The following is a 12885-nucleotide window of genomic DNA, read 5'->3' on the forward strand; positions in this document are numbered from 1 at the left end:
CGAATATAATATGACTTAAATGTTGATATTATTCCTTGGTCGAGTGGTTGAATAAGTGAAGTAGTATTAGTCGGCAAAAAAGTTATTTTAATATTCGGATGGCTTAAATTTGTTAGGTGGTCTGGTGCGTTATGTAGAATTTTGAAGTCCATATTCTTTTTCTTTGTGTAACGTTCTACATTGGGTACTTGAAAACACTTGAAAAACCAATTTTCAAACATGATAGCTGTAACCCATGCCCTTTTGTTGGCCTGCCAATAAACAGGTAGGGTGGACTTGTCGAGCTCTTTCATTGCACGAGGATTTGTGGATCGGTTAATAAACATTGGTTTTGTCATGTAATCACCTGATGCATTACTACAAAACAGTAGAGTAATTCTATTTTTAGCAACTTTGAATCCAGGAGCTGATCTTTCATTTTTCGAAATATAGGTGCGTTTTGGCATTTTTTTCCAATATAACCCAGATTCATCTGCATTGAACACATGGTCTGCACTGTAACCACCTTCTTTAATGATTTTTCTGCTGGGTATTTCTGGGCAGCTTCAATGTCTGCTGATGTTGATTCTCCCTGGATTTTAAGATTATACAAAGAAAACTGTTTTTTAAAGTTTTCGTACCAACCCTTACTGGCACAAAATCCATGCTGAGAGATTTCTTCTGAAGAATCTTGATAGAGTTCTTTTAAATGTTTATAAACTTTGAGAGCTTTTTGCTTAATCCAAAGGAAAGAAATCATTAGAGATTTCTCTATTTTTTCTATTAGAATATCGTGAACACGAGCAACACGCTTTGCATTTACCGTTGACCCAGCAATAACACTTTCTCGGATTTTATGTTCATTTTGTTTGATTGTTCGAATTGTTGATTCATTTAAATTCAGAGGCCTTGCAACAACTCCTGGTTTTTCTCCAATTTTCAACCGATCCAAGATTTTAATTTTTTCTTCAAGAGAAATGAATTTCCTTTTCAATGTTGGTTTTTTCTCTTTGGTTGCAGTTTTAGTGGCCATTACAATAAAAATAAACTTTTACATAAAAAAAAAAGCATTACATATGTATGTAACTCACCAGAAAATAAACTGCTCAGCTTGAGAATAACACACTTATGATTTTAAATGTGCTTTCCTAGCAGAAAACGAAGACGATTTTCAACAATAAACACTTTATACAGTAAACCCTAGATGGCGAACCTATGGCACTCGTGCCAGAGGTGGCACGTCTCAGAATTTTGCTGGCATGTCAACGATTTACCTGTGATATCCTTTTATACACTTATAAATTATTCAAGTTTTTTTTTTAATTGTTACAATACGTACAAGCTGAATTTTGTTTTACACAAGACGGCAGCTATAAAGACGTGCATATGATTGGTGCAGTATTAACAAAAGATCATATGACCCAAAGACAAAAGCAACCGACAAGTGTTGAGTTGAAATCCTAATTCTCTTCAATCGAATTCCATAACATCTGAAACTGTCATAACAACATTCACTATTAGTTTTAACACATTCACAAGTGTCATTTATTGTTCCGATGGAACTTCTCATTACTCACACAAAAATTTCAACCCTTGGTTGAATTTTATGGCTTCTTGGCAGGCGAACTCACACATTCATTATATTGCATGTTTTAATTCTTGGTAGTCTTTTATTTTAAATTAGCCTATGTGATCTGTCAATAATGACATCGAGAATTTCAAATGCAATAAAACAAACACTTATTTCATAATTGAAAAATTGGACAATAGTTTTTAGTTAGATACTGTGTTTCAGTGCAACATATGGTTTTGCTCAAGTCATAGTTTCTGTGAGAGGGGACATGTGATTTATTAGTTAGCGCCATTTTTATTCCATTTGTCTCTAATTGCACTATTTGTTGAGAATGACACAGACTGCAAAAGCCTCTGTACAATACTTATTTAGTGATACAATAAAACTAAATTCGATACTTATAACTACTTGCACGATACGGGCAGACACAAATTTAACGAAGGTAAAATTTGATTTTAAGTCCCACAGTGAAAAATATGAAAAAAAATAAAAAATAAAATAAAGAGTTACTAGAAATTGTAGACCACGTTATATTGAAACCGCATTGAACAAGGGATACTACAATTTGTAGACCGCGTTATATGAGGGTTACCTGTACTTTCATCCAGCAACACTTTCTCCAGCACACTCACTCCAAAGCCGTTTAAATTCAACTCATCATGCCTGTATAATTTTTCCCTCACACGTGCCATACATCCACAAACACCACTCCCCTCTCCTCACACAGTTCCGTTAACATACCATTCATGATTTTGGCTCTCCGTCGCAACTCATCATTATCATCATACCTGGGTAACACACTGACAACCCTTCCTACTACTATGAAAATGAATTAAATTCACTTGTCTTAGTTTCCATGAAAGAATTAACAAATTATGTTAATAAATCATTTTATAAAATGTAGTTGTTATTAAAGTACCTTGTAAGACTGTAAATTAAAGATATCAAGAACTGATATTTTATTTGTGCATGAAGTATCTTCATTACTGGCTACTTGTATATAGAGGCTAATAATTTTACATCGATTGCCTTAGTTTGTTATAAAACATTGCAAAACATTGACAATGTTTTGTAATGCCAATGGAGGTTTATTATACATTTTCAATTTAATAGACTGAAATTGTATAATGAAACTGTCTTTCTTACCTGAAAGTTTATTTTGCATATCTTTTCATCCTGCCTGTATGAGGAGAGGCCTTGGAGTTTTAACCAGTAGTTTGAAGTGAATGTGTGCATGTGCACACACAGCAGCATAGCTAAACAACAGCAGTTTCTTTTGTTTAGGGAGGCAAGAAAACGTTGAAACAGAATTAGACCTGTAGATTTATCTGAAAGAAATTCTTTGAGAATGGTGAATAACTACCAGAAGATAAAAATTTAGAAGAAAGCCTGTTATTAGTGTCTTAATAGGACAATAGGTAGCAGAGTTTGGAAGGAGTGAATTTATATTAGTAGTTTTCATCTACTGTTTGTTCCAGTCAGAGGCCTTGGAGTTTTAACCAGTAGTTTGAAGTGAATGTGTGCATGTGCACACACAGCAGCATAGCTAAACAACAGCAGTTTCTTTTGTTTAGGGAGGCAAGAAAACGTTGAAACAGAATTAGACCTGTAGATTTATCTGAAAGAAATTCTTTGAGAATGGTGAATAACTACCAGAAGATAAAAATTTAGAAGAAAGCCTGTTATTAGTGTCTTAATAGGACAATAGGTAGCAGAGTTTGGAAGGAGTGAATTTATATTAGTAGTTTTCATCTACTGTTTGTTCCAGTCAGTAGATGAATTTGAAGGTAGAACATTCATTTGGAACAAAAATTCTTCTTTCTGCAAGAAAGAACTGATTTCATTAGTTCTTTCTTTCATGAGTTATCCTGAAGCAGGATAACTTTTCTAATAATTGTTTACACTGAAGTATAATGAGATAAGATGAGAACATTTCTTTCTTTGGGAAGAATGTTAACTCAGAATAAGACGACTCCTATTTGGGAACTAATCGTATTTGAAGGACAAAGTTAAATTTTAGAGGGAATTAGATTTTTTTTAATTAAAAAAATTTAATTAAAAAATTTTTTATTTAAAAAAATTTTTTTAAATAAGAAATTCTTTGTTTATTAGATTTTTTTTTTTCTAAAATTAAATTTGTGAGTAGAAGAGAAATCTCTTATGAAATCTTTTTAAATGTATTTTATGCAAATATTTATATTTGCATAGTGATTTTAATTAAACAGCATTTCTTTTGTATTACATTTTTCTTGTCAATGTGAGATTTTAAAAGTTTTGGGAAATTAGTATTGTTTTAAAGTAAATAAATATAATGGAAAGAAATCAGAAATATACTGCTCAAAACAATTTGGGGAGATTTTGGTTTTCTTGTAAATTTTAAAGTTATAAAAATAATTTATAAATGTAACACATTTATTTTAAAATATTCTTAATATACAACAGTATAGAACACGCAGCTGCATACACAATCATGTTAAGACTTGTCTAAACGTGTCTTAGCCATATTAGCATATGGGGGGGTATAAAAGCATGGCTTGTTGCGCTCGCTTCCACAGTGCATAATTATCACTTCAATCGTAAACTTGTGTCACCTACCACCCATTATTTTGTTAAAAATGGCAGAGCAACATGATATCCCAGAATCCATGGTTTGGAAAGCCTTTGGTCAATCAAAAACCTTCTTGAAGAAATAATTTTTCCAAATCATTATAATCCTTATTGAGTAGAAGATTTAGAAGATATTGCGATGAGATTTAGCGCCAAATAAAAATTATTTCACCCTGAAATGTATAATTTGTTAAATTTACAATAAATATCGATTATTTAAACAATATCTCATCAGTTACACCCTATCCATAAGTAAGAAATATTTATTTATGTATAAAGTACCCAATAGTTATAATTATTTGCAAATGCAGCAAGTTGTCGCTTACACGTCATGTATCTCAAAGCATAATTTTGCAACTTTGGAATTGCTTTCTGGAGACAGGAAATGTTTGAAATCGTCTTCATGCCATAGGTCATGCCATGCCATACTCGAAGACCAATAGTTTGCATTCCACTTACTGCAAATCACAAAACAGCCCGAATCACAAAAAATTGGGCACAGGAACACTGCAATTGGATAAATGAGGATTGGGCTCGTGTACTTTTTAGTGATGACTCCAGGTTCAGTCTGTAACCAGATAACCGATGTATCTTGATATGGTGTGAAAGTGGAACAAGAAATAATCTGTAGTTTGTTCATGAAAGACCCCAACATCAAGGTGTGAGTTTGATGGTATGGGTTGGAATAAGTATAGGTGGCCACACTGGTCTCTATTTTATCAGAAATGGTTCCTTAATAGCTGAAAGGTATTGTAATGAGATTTTGGAACCTATAGTTTGTCCATACGCTGCTGCCTGACCAAGAATTAATTTTTATGGATGACAATGCTCATCCACACCGTGCAAATTTGGTACAAGAGTGGATTGAGGAAGAAGATATTGAACGAATGGACTGGCTCGCCTGTTCACCAGATTGTAATCCAGTGAACAGGCGAAATCGCTCTCGCAGAAGAGTGAGGAAATATCCCACAAGAAGTGTTTGATCATCTTATCCGGTCCATGCAATTAAGATGTACCGCTGTTTTGGCTGTTAATGGAGACCATATGCTATTAAATATTAACAAAAGCGTTTTTGGCTATTCTTGTTAAAATTATTTTATGCTAAAATGTATAATTTGTTAATTTTGTAATAAATATCAATTATTTAAACAATATCTCATCAATTACACCCTTATCCATAAGTGAGAAATATTTATTCATGTATAAAGTACCCAATAGTTATAATTATTTGCAGAAATTTATAATTATCCGACAACTAAAATATCCTCTAATTATTTTGAGCAGTTTACTTAAACAGTACTTGTGGTGTGAACCTAACCTTTTATTAGGAGTGTGAAAAACTCTTCCCCCCCCCCCCATCACTTGCTTTCACAGTGCCCTGTAAACCTTTATCTTGCTCACCTTCCCATTTCTCATGCCTTTCTTTCGAAAGGTTGAAAACTATATGCTTATTACAGGAGTATCTATTCCCATCCTTTCTTTCATAGTTACACTGTGCCCAGCATTATATATGCTTGCCTGGTTGGCCAAGTGGTTAGTGTATCCACTCTCCAGCCAAAAGGCTGCGGATTTGAATCCCACTGTGGGCATAGATGTTTGTGATTGTCTGTGAAAATACTAGTAGTGGTAGTGTGCAGTAGATGGTTTTGGTGAAGATGATGCGGTTCGCTATAGTTGGTGGATTTGAGTGGTAGAGGCAGAGTTGTACAGTAGGTGCCCTCCCTCGATGAGTCTTTGAACCCTTTGGTGGTGTCATGTAATAATAATAATTATTATTATTATAAAATTATGGAAACAACAACTATGTTATATTAAAACTTCAGTTTAACATAAACCAAAATAATCACATGACATTTCGATTCATATCATGGTCATTATTTATGAAGAATTTTATTGATGGTATTTTTGTTGTAGTCATTGTTTATAAATGTGTTGCTAATAATTTGTAATTCTTGTTTAAGAGCTTTTTCATTCAAAACACAAATTCAAAGAAGCCTGTGTAATTTTGATCAACCATCCTGATCTAAAACAATAATGGTTGCATAAAAATGTCAAGAATTTGGATTTTTCAGCCCACATAAGTTCTCAAATGTGTAGAAAGGCTTATATGTTTGTTGTACATGTTGATTAATTTTAACAGTATAGATGAGAACACAGACTCATAAGAAACTATTTATTAACTTATTGCTGATGGCTATAATCCCCATGAGAAGATAAAATACTAAATGCTACCCAGAAACCCCCCCCCACACACACACACAGTCTACCACAGAAGACTATAGCAAAACTCACCATTCCATCTGAAAAAGATATCTAGAGTGCTTAAGAAACATCAGCTGCTCACTATATTTAAACTGTATGGCAAATTGGCAACGCTCATCCATTCACCTAAGGACAGAATCTCTTTTTTATCACATCCAGGAGTTATGAAGTGCCCTATTTGTGTGATCGAGCCTACCTACTATGGGCAGATAGGAAGAACTGTGGATATCTGTCTCAGTGAACATAAAAAATACATCTGGCACTATCACTATTGAAGTTGGGTCTAGCAGACCATGCCTTGGATACCCTTGCACACAGGATCAATTGGAAAAAAACAAAAGTACCACACAGAAGTTATAAGTCAGAGAGAGAGAGAGATTGTTCTTGGAATCAACAGAAGCCTTGAAACATACTCAACCTCAACAAGTATGGCCGTAAGGTTGTATAAATAATTTTATACAAGTATGTTTAAATAATTTCATTGTTTAGATGGTGACCAATAATCTCTTATTGGCTGCCGTTTTGCTCTAATTTTTCTGTGAATAATTATATGAAAGCATGTTGCTCTCTAGCTTAATATTAATATACATTTGTAACAGGAACTCTAGCTTTGATCGATACAAAATTAATAATGAAAACTCACGTACAAAGATTATTTAATAGTATAATTTTCGCCTGTGTGTCACAGGCATCTTCAGTACATATTAAGCTCAAATTAAACAATAACTGACAATTCCAAAAAAGTGCTACCTAAGTAGCTGGTGTAAGATAACTAAAAAGGTCAATAAATTTCCTAACAAAAAAAAAAAAAAAAAAATCTATACAATAAAAAGTTAGGAAAGATTAGCTGATTTGTAAAGTACTATCTCCCATAATGGTGATAGACGTAAGCCGTTGGATCTGTTTAAGTTAGGAGAATGAAGTAAAAGTTTCACGTTTCTTTATAAAGGCGTTCCATGAGGAACTGACTTTTGTGAAGGACTCTTGTCTTTCTCCAATGAACTCTATGTCTAGTGAAGATGGCATGTTCTGCAAGTCCAGACTTTTCAGGTTTAAAGTATTCAATATAAGATTGGTGTTCTTCTACCCAAATAGAGGCAAATCTTCCTGTTTGTCCGAAATAAGATAATCCACAAGAGCATGGAATCTGGTAGACATCTGGATAATTAAGATGTGGAAGCTTGTCCTTAGGAGAAGTGAGAAAGATGGATATTTTTCTAAACGGTCAAAAGGCAACAGAAATATTCATCTTTCCTAACTTTTTATTGTATAGATTTTTTTTTTGTTTAATTTGAGCTTAATATATACTGAAGATACCTGTGACACACAGGCGAAAATTATACTATTAAATAATCTTTGTACGTGAGTTTTTCATTATTAATTTTGTATCGATATGTCTACTCACGGTATACCCCTTTTAAAACTAGCTTTGATGTACTAGGGCTATTTTTTTTCTTCCATAGACCAGGCCAGTAGTGTTAATGGTTGACCAAATTAGTGTGGCTTTGGCATACTAAGTAGATTTAAACGTAGATTTTTTCTTTGTATATATGTGTGCTCCTGATGTAATACAGCAGTACACATATATACAAGCAGTATATATGTGTACAGCAGTTCTGCTGTACTAAACAGCAGAACTATAGTCTTATGAGGTAAAAGAAAGAGTTGGATCTCTCTCTCTCTCTTGCTTGCCTTAGTGGATAGGATCCATATACAGTTGGTTAAGCACCAGTTTTACAGATAGTAATTATTCTTTTGCATATCTTACTACTGTTACCAGTATTAATGAAGTTATTAATATTAATAAAATTTAAAAAAAGCAATCCTTACATGGAATTTTTTTTTTTTTTTGCATTTCTTTCAGCTAAGCTTGCGAGATAATCCTTTAGTTGTTAGGTTTGTCAAAGATATGATATATAACCCACCCTCCCTACAGGAATTGGCTGCACGGCATGTTAAAATATTTAAACTTCATTATACAGAAGCTGAAATTCCACCAGTGCTTCTAGCATATCTGAATAGTGCCCAGCGGTGTGTCAATCCAAAGTGTAAAGGTGAATATCTTTTATTCATTAATATTTCTTCTGCTTATGACAAAATATATCTCTTTTCTTACATAAAAAAAATAAATATGTTATAGTAAACACTATCATTAACTCATGATTTTGGTATTGCAGTACAGAAGATCTCCACTTTTTCCATTAAAAGAGGAAATCGGATCATTTTTTAACATGAATCCTGTGACATAAAGCTGTTAACATATCACACAATTAGTACTGTAAATAAGCAAAGTTTTGTGAACAAAATCTGATAATTCTGCAAAAAATAAAAAATAAATAAACGTAACTTTTCAAGTCCCTTCAGGCTTCTGTAAGAAAAAGAGTGGTCTCACCCAGGTGATAAATGATTTGTCTCCTGTGATCATCTACTATCCACAGCCTTGTGGTTGGAGAGAGGGTATACTATCTATTTGGCCAACCAGACCAGCATACAGTATACTCAAGTTTCTGAGCTATGAGTTTGCTTCTGGCATCTGACAGATTATAAGTTAAATTTGCACTTGGCTGATTGATGTATTGCCATGGAGAACAAGGGTTTTGATGGATTTAGATTTACAAATGTATCAGGTAGTGCTTAACATACTGACTGAGAATATCGTACAGCCTGACTCTTAAAATACTGAACTCCAATTACTTACCACAGTATGTAATCACTTTATCACTAGATGCACTTCAGAATCTGATTAAAAGTAACAAAAGACCAACAAACCACCCACACACCTAGACACAAGACACTAGGAAAGTACACCAGCACTTTGCAAAACTTATCTGGCATATGTCTTGATGGGTAGTAACTGAAAGTGGCAAGAATAGGGTACCACTAATTTGGATGAATTCATGCTTATGTTTGGCTTCATTCAGCAGATCTTGGCTGTTTCTTCTTACATTTCTTTAGTTCCTCCAATCTTTCTTTAAATGACATCAGCAACCAACAGTCTGTCCTAGCCAGGAGGAATTTGAGAGAAATTTAATACAGATGCTTTTAGTGATAATTTATTCATATAAGGTTGCTAAAAGTAGATGCTATCAAACATATATAAAAATTTGAAAGAGGTATACTTTCTGGGAGACTAAGGGCTGCAGGTTGGGGATCCCTCCCCACTTCTGCATTGGTTTAAATTAAAAGCAAACATGATGGTATGACAGGATGAAATTTCATGTCAGCTGGTGCATTATCCAGTTAAACAAGGCCTAGCCCATGCTATTTTCATCAGGAAACCAGGGCAAACGTTGGAAAGTTGGGTACTGAAATAGTACGAGGGTTGTTTGACAAGTTTAGTAAATTTCCAGTAATGGGTGACACATTTCGTTCATTCATACCAGTGTTGGCACATATAATCTTTTTTTCATGATCCCTGGCACAATTTTTAGTGTAGTTCTCATTTGGCAAACATTTAAAATGAAAGTGTTTGCATTTTTCATAAAAATGAAAAAAAAAAAAACAAAACAAGTTTCATGCAGTGATAAAATATTTTTATTTTATCACTGCATGAAAAAAGTGAACAGCTATGCAGATCAAAGCCGAGTTAGATGCAGTTCATGGGGACTCTGCACCTGCATTAAAGACTATTTCTTTTTGGATAAATGAGTTTAAACGTGGTTGTAAGTCCATTGAAGATGAAGCATGCTCCGGATGCCTTACTGAGATCACTATGATGGAAATGATTAACAAAACCCATGGTATCGTTATGGAAGACCACCGAGTGAAAGTGCATGAGATTGCTGAGATTGTAAGCATCTCAACTGAATGGGTGTATAATATCACGTGCACGAAAAATTGTATATTAAAGCTGTGTGCATGATGGGTGCCATGATTGTTGACTGTTGATCAAAAATGCATGCAAAAAGACATTTCAACTCAGTGTTTGATGTTTCATCGCAATTCACAGCATTTTTTGCGTCGATTCGTGACTGTAGACAAAACTTGGATCCACCACTACACACCTGAGTCCAAGCAGCAGTCATAACAATGCCCGGTGAAAGAGCACCGAAAAAAGTGAAGACCGTTTTGTCAGCTGGGTAGGTGATGGCCACTGTTTTTTGGGATTCCCAAGGAATTATCATGATAGACTATTTGGAAAAGGGTGTAAGACAATAATAGGAGTCTATTATGTGTCATTGTTGGACCATTTAAAAGAGGAACCGAAGAAAAAACGGCTAAGATTGGCACACAACAAAACTCTTTCATAAAGACATTGCACTGTCTCACACACTGGCCATCACAATGGCAAAATTGCACTAATTGAGGTTCAAATTGGTTCCACATCCACCGTATTCAATGGACTTGGCCCCCGTGTGACTACTACTTGTTCCCAAACTTAAAAATTTGGCTCAGCGGGGAAACATTTTCTTGGAATGAGGATATCATCAAGACTGTCAATGACTGTTTTGCGCAATTTGACAAATCCTACTTTTTAGATGGGAGAAAAAAATTGGAAACTCGCTGGACCAAATGTGTAGACCTTCATGGAGACTATGTTGAGAAATAAAGGTGATTTTTTTTTTTTTACCAAACTTTTCCAACAACCCTCCTAGCTGACTTTCTACTGTTCAGTGTTAGCAGAATTGAAGATAGGCACAGCAGCATAAAAGAATTCATGGGGGGAAAAAAATTGAACTGTCAGAACACTAGTGTACTACCATGTGGACATAATGCTGTTTTTGAGCTGAGGAAGACTTAAAACAGGTGAGGTATCACTAAATAATAAATATAGAATATTATATTTCGGTAGTAGTAATAGTAATGATCAAGGAAAGGGAGTTGAAGCTACAGGTCTTTCTCTGTAGGGCAGTGCGTGATTGGAATTACTTGACTTTGCTAGTTGTGAGTGCAAATAGTGTGAATAAATTTAGGAGAAAGTATGACATGGTGTGAATATGTAGCCTCTCTCAATGAGTCTCTGACTCCCTGGAAGTCATCATCAAATTCCTGCCATGTACCCTCAAGGGGTGTAGAGGATATGATAGTACTACATGAAAAAAATTACATCATTACTCACTTCCTATCTACAATTTCCCTCCAAATCAGTCTGTTACTTATCAAGAGTCCAACATTATCAGATCTTATATTTCTATCGTCTGAGGTACTTTGTACCGTATCAATCCACCTATATCTTGGTCTTCCTCTGGGTCATTTTGCTGCCAACCTGGCAGAGAACACATGTTTTGCTAATCTTTCTTTGCCCATTCTGTTTAAGTGTCCATACCACCTGAGATTAGCTCTGCTAATGCATTCCTGGATATTGACAATGTCAAGTTCTTTCCTAATATCCTCGTTTTTAATATGATATTGTCATTGATGCCATCTGTTCACGCCTCTAATCTTTCTCAGGACTCTCATATCTGCGGTCTCTGGTCTTTGGTCAAGTGTTTTACTTCTGACCCAGCTCTCAGATCCATAAGTTAAAACTGGTTTGAACACATTCCTGTATACAGCTAATTTAGTGTTCCGACTAATTTCTCTCTTATTCCATATGAATTTATTCAGTTGACTTCCTACCATACTAGCTTTGCTGATTCTGTTGTCTATTTTTATATTTAATTTACCATCTTCAGTAAAAATCGTGCCTAAGTAGCTGAAATGTTTCACTTGTTCCACAGGTTCTCCATTCACAACACAGTTGACATTTTCAATGATTCTGCCTATTTTCATTGTCTTTGTCTTTTTATTGCTAACCTTCATACCATATCTATTACAACAACTATTCAATTTAGTCATAGAATCTTGCAGACTTGTAGCAGATTTATTTAGAAGTATAACATCATCTCCATAAAGCAAAGAGCTGACATTAACATCACCAATTTTGATATCATGTTTAATGCCACTTTCCTTCTAATGTGATCCATATAGATAATGAATAACAGAGGGGATAATGTACATCCTTGTCTCACACCAGATTTAACATTAAATCATCTTTCTGTACTTCCTTCAATTCTAACTGCTGAATTACAACTCAAATAAAGACTAAGTATTGCTTCATATAATGCCCCATTGACACCATATAACTGTAGCGTATTGAATAGCTTCTCTCTTGGCACCTTGTCATATGCCTTTTTCCAAATCGACAAAACTTAAATACAGATCTCTGTTATATTCCCATGCTTTATTTGTCATAAAGTGAAGATCTCATCCTGACTTCCTCTATTTGGCCTGAATCCAGCTTGTTCTTCACCAAGCTTTTCTTCCACAATTCTTCTCGACCGTTTCTATACTTGCATAGATCTTGCCAGGAACACTCAGTAGGGAAATACCTCTGTAATTCTCACATTCAGTTTTATTTCCCTTTTTATATATGGGTACTATGAGAGCTCTACTCCAATCATCAGGAATTCGTCCCTCCGTCCAGGCCTTCTGAACTATGCAGTGCAGCCACTGTAAGACTCTTATACCACCATACTTCAGCA

General features: G+C 34.6%; 1 protein-coding gene across 1 annotated transcript in view; it reads left to right on the forward strand.

Annotated features, from left to right (window-relative positions):
* LOC150093930 (leucine-rich repeat-containing protein 58-like) overlaps positions 1 to 12885 on the forward strand; it is a 65317-nt gene that overhangs the window by 36900 nt on the left and 15532 nt on the right. The window contains exon 3 of the mRNA XM_090412665.1: positions 8286 to 8475. Within this exon, the coding sequence (XP_090268791.1) occupies positions 8286 to 8475 (190 nt within the window). The remainder of the gene's footprint in view (positions 1 to 8285; positions 8476 to 12885) is intronic.

Source organism: Typopeltis vanoorti, chromosome 23 (genome assembly GCF_054136105.1).
Source record: "Typopeltis vanoorti isolate ZY-2024b chromosome 23, IOZ_Tvanoo_1.0, whole genome shotgun sequence".
In the NCBI taxonomy this organism is placed as follows: Eukaryota; Metazoa; Arthropoda; class Arachnida; order Uropygi; family Thelyphonidae; genus Typopeltis; species Typopeltis vanoorti.